Source organism: Chiloscyllium punctatum, chromosome 31 (assembly GCF_047496795.1).
Source record: "Chiloscyllium punctatum isolate Juve2018m chromosome 31, sChiPun1.3, whole genome shotgun sequence".
NCBI lineage: Eukaryota > Metazoa > Chordata > Chondrichthyes > Orectolobiformes > Hemiscylliidae > Chiloscyllium > Chiloscyllium punctatum.
Genome location: NC_092769.1, coordinates 71,438,080 through 71,456,149, shown reverse-complemented (window position 1 = coordinate 71,456,149; position 18,070 = coordinate 71,438,080). Strand labels below are relative to the sequence as shown.

Below are 18,070 nucleotides of genomic sequence, written 5' to 3'. Positions count from 1 at the left end.
GCCCACTAGTGGGAATAACCTCCCTGCTTCTATCTGATCTATTTCCTTCATAATTTTATATGTTTCTATAAATCCCCCATCATTCTTCCAAATTCTAATGAGTACAAGAAGATTCTGGAGGTCTACCACATGGTCCAAGTCTTCTGTCCCACAGTATCCATCCATTGATGATCTTGTGAGTTGCTGTGTGCAATAGGCCCAATGTAAATGCCAGTATTTGTCGTCACATGCTCGCTCTGACTCATTATCCTGACTGCCTGTTCATATGACCATATGACATCCCTTGGACACTATGAGTGGCAATCTTGTGAATTGCTGTGAGTAAAAGGACCATAAGAGAATGTTATCATTGATTACAAAGGTAATTGTCTACATAAGTTCAGCCTTGCTTAATAGTAAGGTCCTGGGGAGTGATGCTGAACGAAGAGACCTTGGAGTGGAGGTTCATTGTTCCTTGAAAGTGGAGTCACAGGTAGATAGGATAGTGAAGAAGGTGTTTGGTACACTTGTCTTTATTAGTCAGTGCATGGAGTGTATGAGTTGGGGATGTCATGTTGCAGCTGTACAGGACATTGGTTAGGCTACTATTGGAATATTGCGTGCAATTCTGGTCTCCCTGCTTTAGGAAAGATGTTGTTAAACTTGAAAGGGTGCAGAAAAGATTTACAAGGATGTTGCCAGGCTTGGAGGGTTTGAGCTATAGGGAGAGGCTGAACAGGCTGGGGCTGTTTTCACTGGAGCATCGGAGGCTGAGGGATGACCTTATAGAGGTTTATAAAATCATGAGGGGCGTGGATAGGGAAAATAGACAAGGTCTTTTCCCTGGTGTGGGGGAGTCCAGAACTAGAGGGCATAGGTTTAGGGTGAGAGGGGAAACTTATTCACACAGAGGGTGGTGCCTGTATGGAACGAGCTGCCAGAGGAAGTGATGGAGGCTGGTACAATGACAACATTTAAAAGGCATCTGGATGGGGACATGAATAGGAAGGGTTTGGAGGGATATGGGCCAAATGTTGGCAAATGGGACTAGATTAATTTAGGCTATCTGGTCAGCATGGACGAGTTGGACCGAAGGGTCTGTTTCCACTCACGATATGTCTAAGACTCAAAGTAGGGAGGTTATGGTGAACAGGACACTGGTGATACTGCTTCTGAAGTATTATACACAGGTTCGATTACCCTATGTAAGGAAAGATGCTAATGCATTGAAGGAGCTCAGAGAACACTTTATCAAACTAATACAGTGGTGGACTCTCCCTCTTTATGGGTATTTAAACGGGCATTGGATAGGTATATGGAGGATAGTGGGTTAGTGTAGGTTAGGTGGGCTTGGATCGGCGCAACATCGAGGGCCGAAGGGCCTGTACTGCGCTGTGTTCTTCTATGTTCTATGTTCTATGTTCTAATACCTGAACTTGGGGCTTGCCCGAGGAAAGGTTGGACGGGCTAAACTTGTATTTTTTTAAGTTTAAAGTAGAGAATCAATTGCACATGTAAATGCAGGGTAAATCATAGAATCCCTACAGTGCAGAAGTACACCATTCGGCCCATTGAGTTCACACCGACCCTGCAAACAGCATCCCATCCAGATCCACTACCCTACCGTATTTCTGTAACCCTGCATTCCCCATGGTTAATACACCTAACCTGCACATCCCTGGGCACTATGGGACAATTTTACACGGCCAATCCACCCTAACCTGCACATCCCTGGGCACTATGGGACAATTTAGCACGGCCAATCCACCCTAACCTGCACATCCCTGGGCACTATGGGACAATTTAGCACGGCCAATCCACCCTAACCTGCACATCCCTGGACACTATGGGACAATTTAGCATGGCCAATCCACCCTAACCTGCACATCCCTGGGCACTATGGGACAATTTAGCACTGACAATCCACCCTAATCCGCACATCCCTAGGCACTATGGGACAATTTAGCACGGCCAATCCACCCTAACCTGCACGTCCCTGGGTACTATGGGACAATTTAGCACGGCCAGTCCACCCTAACCTGCACATCCCTGGGCACTATGGGACAATTTAGCACGGCCAATCCACCCTAACCTGCACATCCCTGGGCACTATGGGGCAATTTAGCACGGCCAGTCCACCCTAACCTGCACATCCCTGGGCACTATGGGACAATTTAGCACGGCCAATCCACCCTAACCTGCACATGTCTGGACACTATGGGACAATTTAGCACGGCCAATCCACCCTAACCTACACATCCCTGGACACTATGGGACAATTTAGCACGGCCAATCCACCCTAACCTGCACATCCCTGCGCACTATGGGACAATTTAGCACGGCCAATCCACCCTAACCTGCACATCCCTGGGCACTATGGGGCAATTTAGCACGGCCAGTCCACCCTAACCTGCACATCCCTAGGCACTATGGGACAATTTAGCACGGCCAATTCACCCTAACCTGCACATCGCTGGACACTATGGGACAATTTAGCACGGCCAATCCACCCTAACCTGCACATCCCTGAGGCACTATGGGACAATTTAGCACGGCCAATCCACCCTAACCTGCACGTCCCTGGGCACTATGGGACAATTTAGCACGGCCAATCCACCCTAACCTGCACATCTTTGGACTGCGGACGAAACCAGAGCACCCAGAGGAAATCCCAATCTCAGAGGGGGAGAATGTGCAAGCTCCACGCAGACATACCGCCCGAGGGTGGGATTGAACGCAGGTCCATGGTGTTGTGAGGCAGCCTAGATGTGGACAAGATGATCCTTTGGTGGGAAGTCCTCAACCAAAATGCAAGGCTCGCTGTTGAAAAGTCAGGGGTGGCCCATTTAAAATGGAAGTGGGGTGAAATGTTCTCTCAGAAGATCGCAAGCCATTGGAACTCTGTCCATGAATCGGCATGAATGAAGCAGAGTCCTCGAGTATCTTTAAGGCTGAGGTGTTTAAGCACAGAGGGGTGAAAGGTCATCAGAGGAGGATATGAGGTCACAATCGGTTCAGACATGATCGTGGTGAACATAGGAGCAGGGCGATAGGCTGAATGGCCTACTCTTCTTCCAGATTGATATAAGCATCTGTATGAACATTATGCATTGTTGCCAATCTTGTTTTACAGTTCGATCAGAGCGGAGAGATTGAAGGGGGGCAGTTCTCTTACGATGCTGTTCAAAAGAGGATTTTTGCCTTCAAAGTAAAGTACTTTTCAAATGGCACTACACTGCAAGAGATGGAATTCCTGCTATTTCAGGAGGTGAGTTTTCAAGAGACAGATGACTGAGGTTAACCCCTCTGATTCCCTCTCTCCATAACCTAGGCCTTCAAAGGGACTATTCCTGCAGTCACGGATCCATACAGCACAGAAGGAAACCATTCACGATCCAAGCTTCAGCCTTCAGGATTTAAATACCATCATGAGGGATTCAAATAACGTGCCACGCCCTGTGTTAATCGGCTGTAAAATTGTTCCAATCCGACACTCGCCAGGACAGGGATAGCACTGGGTTAGATACAGAGTAAAGCTCCCTCTACACTGTCTCCTGTCAATCCCTCCCCAGGACAGGGACAGCACGGGGTTAGATACAGAGTAAAGCTCTCTCTACACTGTCCCCCATCAAACACTCCCAGGACAGGGACAGCACGGGGTTAGATACAGAGTAAAGCCTCCTCTACACTGTCCCCCATCAAACACTCCCCAGGACAGGGATAGCATGGGGTTAGATACAGAGTAAAGCTCCCTTTACACTGGCCCCCATCAAACACTCCCCAGGACAGGGATAGCACGGGGTTAGATACAGAGTAAAGCTCCCTTTACACTGGCCCCCATCAAACACACCCAGGACAGGGACAGTACGGGGTTTGATTTCGAGTAAAGCTCCCTCTACACTGACCCCATCAAACACTCCCAGGACAGGGAATTGATGTTTCGGGCATAAGCCCTTCTTCAGGAATGAGGCTGGTGTGCCAAACGGGCTGAGATAAAAGGGTGGGGCGTGGGGGAATTTGGGGGAGGGGTGCTGGGAATACGATAGGTGGAAGGAGGTGAGGGTGAGGGTGATAGGCCAGAGAGGGGGTGGGGGCGGAGAGGTCGGGAAGAAGATTGCGGGTCAAGAGGGCGGTGCTGAATCTGGGGTTGGGACTGAGATAAGGTGGGGGGAGGGGAAATGAGGAAACTGGAGAAATCTGAGTTCATTCCTTGCGGTTGGAGGGTTCCTAGGCGGAAGATGAGGCGCTCTTCCTCCAGGCGTCGTGTTGCCATAATCTGGCGATGGAGGAGGCCAAGGACCTGCATGTCCTTGGCGGAGTGGGAGGGGGAGTTAAAGTGTTCAGCCACGGGGTGGTTGGATTAGTTTGTGCGGGTGTCCCAGAGGTGTTCCCTGAAACGTTCCGCAAGTAGGCGGCCTGTCTCCCCAATGTAGAGGAGGCCACATCGGGTGCAGCGGATGCAGTAAATGATGTGTGTGGAGGTGCAGGTGAATTTGTGGGGGATATGGAAGGATCCCTTGGGGCCTTGGAGGGAAGTGAGGGGGGAGGTGTGGGCGCAAGTTTTGCATTTCTTGCGGTTGCAGAGGAAGGTGCCGGGAGTGGAGGTTGGGTTGGTGGGGGGTGTGGACCTGACGAGGGAGTCACGGAGGGAGTGGTCTTTCCGGAACACTGATAGGGGAGGGGAGGGAAATATATCCCTGGTGGTGGGGACCGTTTGGAGGTGGCGGAAATGACGGCAGATGATACGATGTATCTGGAGGTTGGTGGGGTGGTAGGTGAGGACCAGTGGGGTTTTGTCCTGGTGGCGGTTGGAGGGACGGGGTTCAAGGGCGGAGGAGCGGGAAGTGGAGGAGATGCGGTGGAGAGCATCGTCGACCACGTTGGACGGGACATGGTCAACGATACTCTCTACCGCATCTCCTCCACTTCCTGCATCCCCTCTGACGTTGTCCCTCCAACCACACAGGATGAATGTTGATTTCTCCAGCTTCCTCATTTCCCCTCCCCCCAGCTTATCTCAGTCCCAACCCCCGGACTCAGCACCATCCTCTTGACCTGCAATCTTCTTCCTGACCTCTCCGCCCCCCACCCTCTCTCCGGCCTATCACCCTCAACCTCACCTCCTTCCACCTATTGTATTCCCAGCGCCCCTCCCCCAAATTCCCTCCCCCCCCCACCCCCTACCTTTTATCTCGGCCCGCTTGGCACACCAGCCTCATTCCTGAAGAAGGGCTTATGCCTGAAACGTCGATTCTCCTGCTCCTCGGATGCTGCCTGGCCTGCTGCGCTTTTCCAGCACTACACTTTCCAACTCTGGGCTCCAGCATCTGCAGTCCTCACTTACTCCCAGGACAGGGACAGCCCAGGGTTAGATTCAGAGTAAAGCTCCCTCTACACTGTCCCCGATCAAACAATCCCAGGACAGGGACAGAACGGGGTTAGGTGCAGAGTAAAGCTCCCTCTGCTATGTCCCATCAAACACTCCCAGGACAGGGACAGCACGAGTTCAATTATGCCTTACCTTCTCATCTCATGTTGTAGGGATAGTCAGCAATGGCTTTGTGTGTGGGAAATCATGTCTCACAAACTTTATTGAGTTTTCTGAAGAAGTAACGAAAAGGATTGATGAGGGCAGAGCAGGACATGATCTATGTGGACTTCTCATGGAATACAAGGAGAACTGGCCATTTGGATACAGAACTGGCTCAAAGGGAGAAGACAGAGGGTGGCGATGGAGAGTTGTTTTTCAGGCCTGTGACCAGTGTTGTGCCGCAAGGATCGGTGCTGGGTCCACTACTTTCCATCATTTATATAAATGGTTTGGATGTGTGCATATAGTTAGTAAGCTTGCAAATAACACCAAAATTGGAGGTTTACTGGCCAGCAAAGAAGGTTACCTCAGAGTACAATGGGATCTTGATCAGATGGGCCAGTGGGCTGAGGAGTGGCAGATGGAGTTTAATTTAGATAAACGTGAGGTCCTGCATTTTGGAAAGGCAAATCAGGGAAGAGCTTGTACACTTAATGGTAAGGTCCTGGGGAGTGTTGCTGAACAAAGAGACCTTGGAGTGCAGGTTCATAGCTCTTTGAAAGTGGAGTCGCAGGTGGATAGGATAGTGAAGAAGGCGTTTGGTATGCTTTCCTTTATTGGTCAGAGTATTGAGTATCGGAGTTTAGAGGTCATGTTGTGGCTGTACAGGACATTGCTTAGGCCTGCAATTCTGGTCTCCTTCATATCGGAAGGATGTTGTGAAATTTAAAACGGTTCAGAAAAACTTTACAAGGCCATTGCCAGGGTTGGAGAGTTTGAGCTATAGGGAGAAGCTGAATAGGCTGGGGCTGTTTTCCCTGGAGCATCGGAGGCTGAGGGGTGACCTTATAGAAGTTTATAAAATCATGAGGGGCATGGATAGGATAAACAGACAAAGTCTTTTCCCTGTGGTAGGACATCCAGAACTAGAGGGGTATAGGTTTAGGGTGAGAGAGGAAAGATATAAAAGAGACCTAAGGGCTAACTTTTTCACACAGAGGGTGGTACGTGTGTGGAATGAGCTGCCAGAGGAAGTGGTGGAGGCTGGTACAATGACAACATTTAAAAGGCATCTGGATGGGGACATGAATAGGAAGGGTTTGGAGGGGTATGGGCCAAGTGCTGGCAAATGGAACTAGATTAGGTTTGGATATCTGGTTGGCATGGACAAGTTGGACCGAAGGGTCTGTTTCTGTGCTGTCCATCTCTCTGACTCTATGACCTGTATTTTGTCTACAGTTCCCGTGTGCAATTCTGCAATAGATTCAAATATTATATCTAAACATCCTCCTTTTCCAGCTTCAAATTTCATGATGTATGGTTTGCTATTGATCTCAACAGGTCATACTGAAAATACATATGTAAAAAGTTATGAACAGAATTCCCTACAAGATCAGCCATAGTGGCATTATGGTTAGTACAGCCGCCTCACAGCATCAGGGTCCCAGGTTCAATTCCAGCCTGCACATTCTCCCCGTATCTGCGTGGATTTCCTCTGGGTGCTCTGGTTTCCTCCCACAGTCCAAAGACGTGCAGGTCAGGTGAATTGGCCATGGTAAATTGCCCGTAGTGTTAGGTGCATTAGTCAAAGGGAAAAGGATCTGGATGGGTAACTCTTCGGAGGGTCAGTGTGGACTTGTTGGGCCGAAGGGCCTGTTTCCACACTGTAGGGAATCTAATCAAACAGCTACAGGAACAGCCTCTGTCTCTGTTGTTCCAGAATGCAGCCATTAGGACTGATGTAGTTCCACTCAGAACTGGGTTGTGGCACAAAGTTCCCTTGTGTAACTGATCTCTCTCTCTTTCCTTCTGCTTGCAGTCTGTCCGCTACCAGTTCTACCCAGAGAGCAGAAAATGTGTGAAGTCTGCTCTCCGTACTCCATTCCAGCACATCGCAGTTCCCTCTAATGCAACATTAATCATTCAGACATACGTTGGAGGCTCCTCTGACCCACAAGAGGGGGTGCTGGCCAATATCTGGAACGTTGAAACTGGTGACGGTGGTAAGTGTAAAGGCAGACTCCTGCTCGCGCTCTGTGTGTTGCCTCTGTGTGCGGACACTGTTCACTCTCTGGCACGTCATCAGCACTTCAGGGCCTTGGCAGGGGTGTGCCACTTTGGAGGGCATCGTGTGTCAGGTCAATGTTGGCCTCACCCAAAGACTAATGAGTTCCAAATGAGGTCTCTGACATTCCTGATGAAGGGCTTATGCCTGAAACGTCAATTCTCCTGCTCCTCAGATGCTGCCTGACCTGCTGTGCTTTTCCAGCGCCTCAATTTTCATCTGACTTACATACAAGAGCTGTTCTGCAGATATAGACATTGCAATTAACCCAGCAATACTTGCCGTTTTGTGAGAGAGATGTCCTAACCACTCTTGGTATGCAGAAGAAATTTTAGATCTTAGATCATTTTTTTCTCTTCAATTCTGAAAGAAGAAGTCATGTTGGGGTTGTACAGGACATTGGTGAGGCCTCGTCTGGAGTACTGTGTCCAGTTCTGGTCACCCTGTTACAGGAAGGATATTATTAAACTGGAGAGGGGGGTCAGGAGAGATTTACCAGGATGTTGCCGGGTAGGGCAAGTTTGAGTTATAAAGAAAGGCTGGAACTTTTTTCACTGGAGCGTAGCAAGTTGAAAGGTGATCTGATAGAAGTTCATAAAGTAATGAGAGGTGCAGATCAAGTCAACGGTAGTCGATTTTTTCCGAGGATGGGGGGATTTCAAGACTAGGGGGCATATTTTTAATGGGAGTGGAGAGAGATTTTAACAAGACATAAGGGGCAAATTTGTTTACACAGATGGTGGTTCACGTGTGGAACAGACTTTCTGTGGAAGTGGTGGATGTGGGTACCAATACAGCATTTAAAAGACATTTGGGTAGACACATGAACAGGAAAGGGTTTGGAGGGATATGGGCCAGGAGCAGGCAGGCGGGACTAGTTTAGTTTGGGATTACAGACTCGTTGGACCGAAGAATTTCCGGAAGCATGCCCAGTAACAATTGGGAATATGATGTTTCTAGTGTTGGGATTGTGGAGGTGAACCAATGAGATACATGGGCCAACTGCTGCCAAATGGGACTGGATTAATTTAGGATATCTGGTCAGCATGAAGAAGTTGGACGGAGGGGTCTGTTTCCATGATGTACAGTTGTATGACTCTATGCTGGTGACAGGAATGAGTACGAGGTTGCCGTCTTTGTCTGTGCCAAACTGAGACAGCACGGTCCCCTTCTCAAAGTTGCTGGGACTGACCTTTGACGCTTAGAAAAAGAATTCATTCACGAGCTGGCATTTATTTATTGCCCTCCCAGAGGGCAGTTAATTGTCAACCACATTGCTGTGAGCCTGTAGCCACATGTAAACCAGCTCAGGTAAGGACAACATAGAGTCACACAGCATGGAAACAGACCCTGCAGTCCGATTCGTCTATGCTGACTGCAATCCCAAACTAAACTAGTCCCACCTGCCTGCTCCTGGCCTATATCCCTCCAATCCCTTTCCTGTCCATGTCCTTATCCAAATGTCTTTTAAATGTTGTAACTGTACCCGCATCCACCACTTCCCCAGGAAGTTCATTCCACACACGAACCACTCCCTGTGTAAAAAGGTTGCATCTCGTGTTCATTTTAAAGCTCTCTCCTCTCTCACCTTAAAAGTATGGCCCCTAGTCTTGAAATCCCCCACCCCAAGAAAAAGGCACATGCCATTCACCTTATCTATACCCTTCATCGTTTTATAAACCTCTATGAGGTCACCCCTCAACCGTCCTATACCCTGTGAAAGAACTCTCAGCCTATCCGACCTCTCATAGAGTCACAGGGATGTACAGCACAGAAACAGACCCTTCGGTCCAGATATCCCAGTCTGATCTAGTTCCACTTGCCAACACTTGGCCCACATCCCTCTTGATGACTTGATTACATTTGGAGTCACAGAGATGTACAGCACAAAAACAGACCCTTCAGTCCAACTTGTCCATGCCGACTGGATATCATATATAAATCTGGTACCATTAGCCAGCACTTGGCCCATATCCCTCTAAACCCTTCCTATTCATGTCCCCATCCAGATGCCTTTTAAATGTTGTCATTGTACCAGCCTCCACCACTTCCTCTGGCAGCTCATTCCATACACACACCACCCTCTGGGTGAAAAAGTTGCCCTTTAGGTTCCCTGTTAAATCTTTCCCCTCTCACCCTAAACCTATGCCCCTCTAGTTCTGGACTCCCCCACCCCAGGGAAAAGATCTTGTTTATTTACCCTGTCCATGCCCCCTCATGATTTTATAAACCTCTATAAGGTCACCCCTCAGCCTCCGATGCTCCAGGGAAAACAGCCCCAGCCTGTTCAGCCTCTCCCTGTAGCTCAGATTCTCCAACCCCGGCAACATCCTTGTAAATCTTTTCTCAACCCTTTCAAGTTTCACAACATCCTTCCTGCAGGAGGGAGACCAGAACGGCGCACAATATTCCTTACAACTCAAACCTCCATTCCCGGTAACATCCTGGTAAATCTCTTCAGCACCATCTCCAGCTTAATAATATCCTTCCTATTATAGGGTGACTGGAACTGGACACAGCACTCCAAAAATGGCCTCACCAATGTCCTGTACAACCTCAACATGACACCCCAACTCCTGTCCTCAGTGGTCTGAGCATTGAATGCCTTCTTAACCACCCTATCTATATGTGATGCAAATTTCAAAGAAATAGGTACCTGATCGCCTAGATCTCTCTGTTCTATAACACTACCCAAGGCCCTATTTTTAATTGTTTCAGTCCTGCCCTTGTGTGTTTTACCAAAATGAAATATCTTGCATTTATCCAAATTAAACTCCATTTGCCAGTCTTCAGCCCGTTGACCCAATCAAACAAGATCTCTTTGTGATCTTAGATAACCATCTTCACAATGACACCAGTCTTGGTGTCACCAGCAAACCTACTGACCATGCCTCCTATATCCTCATCCAAATCGTTTAGACAAATGACAAACAAAAGTGGACCCAGCCCTAAACCCTGCGGAACACTGCTGGTAATAGGCCTCTGAAAAACAACCCTCCACTATCACTCCATCTCCTGCCGTTGAGCCAAATTTGTATCCAACTGGCAAGCTCACCCTGAATGCAATGTGATCTAACTTTAGTTAGAATGAGTCGACCGTGTGGAATCCTGTCAGGATGAGAATAAGTCCTGCCCCCGTTTGTTTTACCAAAATGCAGCAAATTTCTTTCCCTGAAGAACATTAGTGAACCAGATGGATTTTGTTGGCGTGGGTTTCCTCCGGGTGCTCCGGTTTCCTCCCACAGTCCAAAAACGTGCAGGTTAGTGTGAATTGGCCGTGCTAAATTGCCCATAGTGTTAGGTGAAGGGGTAAATGTAGGGGAATGGGGCTGGGTGGGTGGTGCTTCGGCGGGTCGGCGTGGATTTGTTGGGCCGAAGGGCCTGTTTCCACACCGTAAGTAATCTAATCTAATCTTATCTAAATGGACACCAGTTTCATGCTCACCGTTCGACTCTTAATTCCAGCTATTTATTGAACTGAAATTTCAGCATCTCAGACCTGTCTCTCCGATCGTGTCCTGGATCAGTTGATTAATAGTCTAACGATTGTATGACTCGGCCCTGCTTCTGCAAACTTCCCAGCGTTTATTGCTTTATAGACAATTGGCAGATGTTGCTAACATTTCTGTTGCTGGTTTCTCGTGTTAATATGACACCATCACGTTTTGTTTTCCAGTTCCCTACATCTTGACCTTCACTGCATATGGATGCCTACCATTGTCCATTAACTACTACTGTAAAGAGAAGGGATGGATTGTTGAATCGTGAGTTGGCCAACGGTTTATGTCTTCGTTTTATATCTGGGCCTTCCCACTCTTGCATCCCCTGTCTTCCTGACCCCTCATGCTCCCTGGGCTGGAGGTAGAAAGGCTCACAGTGAACAGGTTTGTCAGCCACGTGACTGACTGAGCCCCACTCTCTCTCCGTTCAGCACCAAAACAGATGTTGTCCTTCAGGAGGTGCGGATTGGAGTAGTATTTATTCTCTCCCACCTCAATCCTGAGCCCAGAGCCACTGCTGTGCCTTAAATTTTGGAACATTGTGTGCAATTCTGGTCTCCCTCTTGCAGGAAGGATGTTATGAAACTTGAAAGGGTTCAGAAAAGATTTATAAGGATGTTGCCAGGGTTGGAGGATCTGAGCTATAGGGAGAGGCTGAACAGGCTGGGGCTGTTTTCCCTGGAGCATCGGAGGCTGAGGGGTGACCTTATAGAGGTTTATAAAATCATGAGGGGCATGGATAGGGTGAATAGACAAAGTCTTTTCCCTGGGGTGGGGGAGTCCAGAACTAGAGGGCATAGGTTTATGGTGAGAGGGGAAAGATATGAAGGACTGAAGGGGCAACTTTTTCACCTAGAGGGTGGTGTGTGTATGGAAAGAGCTGCCAGAGGAAGCGGTGGAGGCTGGTACAATGACAACATTTAAAAGGCATCTGGATGGGGACATGAATAGGAAGGGTTTAGAGGGATATGGGCCAAGTGCTGGCAAATGGGACCAGATTAATATACGATATCCAGTCGGCATGAACGAGTTGGAGTGAAGGGTCTGTTTTTGTGCTGTACATCTCTGTGACTCCAAATGCAATCTACCCTGCCCTTATACGCTGGATGTTTCCAATCTGCTGTTTGCAGATTTCTCCTGTAATAGTAGGAGGTGCTTATTGCATTCACCCATACAGTCAAAGACGTTTGTAGCATAGAAAAGGCTGTTCAGCACATCTAGTCCAGGCCACCCAGTTTTCACAAATTAAACTAGTCCCATTTGCCGGAATGTGGTCCATATCCCTCCAGACCCATCCCATCCATGGAGCTGTCCAAATGTTTCTTAAGTGACAAAACTGTAGTCACCTCTACCACTACCTCTGGCAGGCCTGTTCCAGACACTCACCACCCTCTGTGTGAACAAATTGCCCCTCAGGACCCTCTTGTATCTCTCCCCTCTCACCTCTAGTTCTAGCTGGCCCTCCCATGGGGAGAAGCAGTTGGCTACCTACCACATCTAGTCCTCTTGTGATTTTATGAATCTCTATAAGATCACCCATCAGTCTTCTACCTTCCAGGGAAAAAAAAGTCCCAGCCTACCCAGCTTTTCCTTATAACTCAAACCTTCCAGTCCGGGTCACATCCTAGTAAATTTTTTTCTGCATTATTTCAAGACCAATAATATCCTTTCTATAGTAGGGCGACCAGAATTGCATGCAGTAATCCAAATGTGTCCTCACCAACATCTTGCACAACTGCAACAAGATGTCCCCTGTCCTATACTACTGCAGAGGCAGCAATGCAAAAACCTGGGCTGAACCCCTCATCAGTACTCAGAACATAAAACACAGACTAGCACAGCACAGGAACAGGCCCTTCGGCCCACAATGTTGTGCCAAGCTTGACACCGAATTAAACTCATCCCTTCTGCCTGCCCTTGGTCCCTATCCCTCCATTCCTGGCATAGTCATGTGTTTATCTAAAGGCCCCTTAAACGCCCCTATCATATCTGCCCCACCATCACCCCTGGCCATGTGTTCCTCACTCCTACCTTTCTCTTGCCCCCCACATCTCCTTTGAACGTTCCCCCTCTCACCTTAAATAGGTGCCTCCTCATATTAGACATTCCAACTCTGGGAAAAAGATTCAGACCATAAACCAGACCCTCTGTGCATCTCATAATTTGATAGCCTTCTATCAAGTCTCCCCTCAATCTCCAGAGAAAACAACCTGAATTTTCCAGCTTGTCCTTACAGCTCTTACCCTCTAATCCAGGCAGCATCCTGGGATACCTCTCCTGCACCTTCTTTATAGACTCCACATCCTTCCTATAGTGTGGTGACCAGAATTGAACGCAATACTTTAACTGCGACCTGACCAACGTCTCATACAGCTGCAGCATGATATCCTAACTCTTGTACTCAATTCCCCGACCAATAAAGGCAAGCATGCCTTACATCTTCTTTACCACCGTATCTACTTGCGTGGCCACTTTCAGGAAGCTATAGACTTGAACCCCAAGATCCCTCTGCACATCAACGCTGTTCAGGGTCCTGCCATTAACTTCTCCTTTAACATTCAATTTCCCGAAATGCAGCACCTCACATTTACCCGGATTAAACTCCGTCTGCCATTTCTCCGCCTTTATCTGCAACTGATCCCTATCCCGCTGTATCCTTGGACAATCTTCTACACCATCCACAACTCCCTTGATCTTTGTATCATCTGAAGACTTCCGAATCCACCCATCTACATTTTCATCCAAAGTCATTTATTTATATCACAAACAGCAGAGGTCCCATGCAGAGCCCTATGGAACACCACTAGTCCCAGCCCTCCAGCCTGAGAAACTCACTTGAATCACTAGCCTCTGCCTTCTATGGGCAAGCCAATTCTGAATCCACACGGCCAAGTCACCGGGGATCCCATGCATCTTAATCTCCTGGATGAGTCTAACTTGAGGAACCTTGTCGAAAGCCTTACTCAAATCTATGTAAACAGCATCCACTGCGGTACCCTCATCGATCACTATCGCCACCTCCTCAAATATTTCCATCAAGTTCGTAAGACATGACCTGCCCTGCACAAAGCCATGCTGACTGTCCCGAATTAGACCATGCTTTTCCAAATGCACGTAAATCCTATCCCTAAGAATTCTCTCCAACAGTTTCCCAATCACCAATGTGAGACTCACCGTCTTTAGTTTCCTAAATTATCCCTATATACCTTCTTGAACAGAGGACCAACACTAGCTACTCCCCAGTCCTCTGGGACCTCTCCAGTGGCTAGCAAGGATACAAAGATCTTAGTCAAGGCCCCAGCAATCTCCCCTCCTGCCTCTCTCGATAACCTGGGGGAGGTACCATGGGGCCCTGACAGACATACCCACCTTAATGCTCTTCAAGAGATCCAACACCACTTCTCGCTTGTTCTCAAAATGCCCTCGCAGATTAGCACGCTCCACAAAAGTCTCACTATCCTCCATATCCTTCTCTTGGGGGAATACCGACGCAAAGTACTCATTTAGGATCTCACCCACATCCTCTGCCTTAAAGCACAAGTCCCCTCCTTTATCCTTGGGTGGTCCTACCTTCTCCCTCGTTCTCCTCTTGGTTTTGATGTATCTATAGAATGCTTTGGGATCCTCTTTAACCTTACCTGCCAAAGTCATTTCATGGCTCCTTCTTGCTCTCCTAATTCCCAGCTTGAGTACTTTCCTGTCTTCCTTATATTCCTCACGGGTCCTGTCGGATTTTAGCTTCCTAAACTTTATTTATGCTTGTTTTTTCCCTTTTGACTAAATTCATAACCTCCCTTGTTTTGCAAGGGTCCCTTGCCTTGCCATCTTGTCCTTCTTACTGAAACATGCCAGTCTTGAACCCTCATTAGCAGGTCTTTAAACAACTCCCACATGTCAGTTGTGGATTGCATGATAATAGCCCCTCCCAATTAACACTCCCTAGCTCCTACCTAATACTGCCATAATTTGCCCTTTCCATAAGGTCCTGACTTATCCTATTCATAGCTATCTGAAAACTTAAGGTGTTATGATCACTGTTTCCAAACTGCTCTCCCATTGAAAGGTCAGTCACCTGGCCAGGTTCATTCACCATTACTAGGTCCAGGATGGCCCATCCTCTAGTTGGACTCTTCACATACTGTTTCAGCAAATCCTCTTGGACGCACTTAACAAATTCTGCCTGATGTAAGCCTCTTGCTCTAAGGGAGTCCCAGTCAATACTGGGGAAGTTAAAGTCACCCACTATGACAACTCTGTTTTTATTGCACCTTATTGCATCTGCCTGCATACAGCGTCATTTCCGCCACCTCCAAACGGACCCCACCACCAGGGATATATTTCACTCCTCTCCCCTATCAGCGTTCCAAAAAGACCACTCCCTCCGTAACTCCCTCGTCAGGTCCACACCCCGCACCAACCCAACCTCCACTCCCGGCACCTTCCCCTGCAACCGCAAGAAATGCAAAACTTGTGCCCACACACCCCCCCCCCTCACTTCCCTCCAAGGCCCCAAGGGATCCTTCCATATCTGCCACAAATTCACCTGCATCTCCACACACATCATTTACTGCATCCTCTGCATGCGATGTGGCCTCCTCTATATTGGGGAGACAGGCCGCCTACTTGCGGAACGTTTCAGAGAACACCTCTGGGACACCCGCACCAACCAACCAACCCAACCACCGTGTAGCTCAACACTTCAACTCCCCCTCCCACTCCACCAAGGACATGCAGGTCCTTGGACTCCTCCATCGCCAGACCATAGCAACACAACGGTTGGAGGAAGAGCGCCTCATCTTCCGCCTAGGAACCCTCCAACCACAAGGGATGAACTCAGATTTCTCCAGTTTCCTCATTTCCCCTCCCCCCACCTTGTCTCAGTCAAATCCCTCGAACTCAGCACTGCCTTCCTAACCTGCAATCTTCTTCCTGACCTCTCCGCCCCCACCCCCACTCCGGCCTATCACCCTCACCTCAACCTCCTTCCACCTATCGCATTTCCAACGCCCCTCCCCCAAGTCCCTCCTCTCTACCTTTTATCTTAGCCTGCTGGACACACTTTCCTCATTCCTGAAGACGGGCTTATGTCCGAAACGTCGATTCTCCTGCTCCTTGGATGCTGCCTGACCTGCTGTGCTTTTCCAGCAACACATTTTCAGTTGCATACCTGTTCCTCAAGAGGCTGTTGGGGAACCTGTCTGAGTGATTGCACCCATCTTATTTTTGAGATATACCCGTATTACCTCGGTGGATGAACCGTCCCATACATCCTCTCTGAGTGCAGATGTAACAATCTCCCTGATTGGTAATGCAACTCCTCCATCTCGTTTTCCCTTCCTCTCCACCTCAGCTAAAATACGAAACCCTGGAACACTGAGCAGCCAGTCCTGTCCGTCTCTCAGCCAAGTCTCTGTAATCACCGCCACATCATAGTCCCAGGTACTGAGCCAGGCTTGAAGCCCATTTGCCTTCCCTATCGCCCTCCTTGAAGTGAAATAAACACACTTCAGTCCATTGGTACCAAGGGGCTCATTTACCTGTCTCTGCCTGTCCTTTCTTTCTGATTTACTGGTCTTAATATCAACCTTCCCCTCAATCCCCTTGTTTACTGACTCAACACCTCTGAAATATGTGCAGATGTGACCTCACTGAAAGACTCTGATCTGAAAGACTCCTCTGACGGTCTAGCACTCCCTCAGCACTGAGAGTGTCAATCTCCGTTATAGATATTTTCTAATCACCTTGTTCAGGGATGCTTTTCTGGAATAGGTGGGGTTTGAACCCAGGCCCCCTGGCTCAGATGTAGGGACACTGCCTCCTCAGCCTCAATTTTATACTGAAGGCCTGGGGGCAGAGTCTGGCTCAGGGATTGAGCACGCTGCCCACGACCTGACACTGGTGTATGGTACCAACTGCAGTAATGACCCATTTGGGTCACCAGAGGGAGCATGTGTATCATTGTTGGTGGGAGATCATTCACATTCCTTGGTCAATGGAGCGTGTGATAATGTTAACCCGCACTCCCGAGATCCAAGGGACCCAGATCATCTCAAAGTTCAATGATTTTCACCGCTAAAGACTGTTTCATGCACCTCCACAAGCCCTGAGCAGATACCAGCCTTTGACAGCACACCCGCAGGTAGAAAGTAAATGTTAGCCTTTAGTTCTTCTCGTTCGGTAAGGGACACCGGGGAGCAGTGGACCACATTATGTGGACAGTGTAGGCCTTGAGCTGATTTTCCTCTTCATTTCCCTCTCATGCAAGCCTTTATGAGTGTCAGTCACGGTTCATGGCTTAACTCAAGGTCATGGAAGCAGCCTTTTTGGCCCAGCTCGTCTGTGCTGACCAGGTTTCCAAAACTGAACTCGTAAAAACAATGACTGCAGATGCTGGAAACCAGATTCTAGATTAGAGTGGTGCTTGAAAAGCACAGCAGGTCAGGCAGCATCCGAGGAGCAGGAAAATTGATGTTTCAGGCAAAAGCTCTTCCTCAGGGCTTTTGCCCGAAATGTTGATTTTTCTGCTCCTCTGATGCTGCCTGAACTGCTGTGTTTTTCCAGCACCACTCTAATCTAGAATCATTGTCAATCCACCCTAACCTGCACATCCCTGGGCACTATGGGACAATTTAGCACGGCCAATCCACCCTAACCTGCACATCCCTGGGCACTATGGGACAATTTAGCACGGCCAATCCACCCTAGCCTGCACATCACTGGGCACTATGGGACAATTTAGCACGGCTAATCCACCCTAACCTGCACATCCCTGGACACTATGGGACAATTTAGCACGGCCAATCCACCCTAACCTACACATCCCTGGGCACTATGGGACAATTTAGCACGGCCAATCCACCCTAACCTGCACATCCCTGGGCACTATGGGACAATTTAGCACGGCCAATCCACCTTAATCTGCACATCCCTGGGCACTATGGGACAATTTAGCATGGCCAATCCACCTTAACCTGCACATCCCTGGGCACTATGGGA

At 48.5% G+C, this 18,070-nt stretch overlaps 1 protein-coding gene across 2 annotated transcripts in view; it reads left to right on the top strand.

Moving 5' to 3' along the window:
- LOC140457043 (ependymin-like) overlaps positions 1-18,070 on the top strand; it is a 30,323-nt gene that overhangs the window by 9,893 nt on the left and 2,360 nt on the right. For both annotated transcript variants that reach the window (XM_072550971.1, XM_072550970.1), the window contains exons 4-6: positions 3,113-3,247; positions 7,329-7,512; positions 11,251-11,338. In XM_072550971.1, coding sequence (XP_072407072.1) covers positions 3,113-3,247; positions 7,329-7,512; positions 11,251-11,338 — 407 coding nt within the window. The remainder of the gene's footprint in view (positions 1-3,112; positions 3,248-7,328; positions 7,513-11,250; positions 11,339-18,070) is intronic.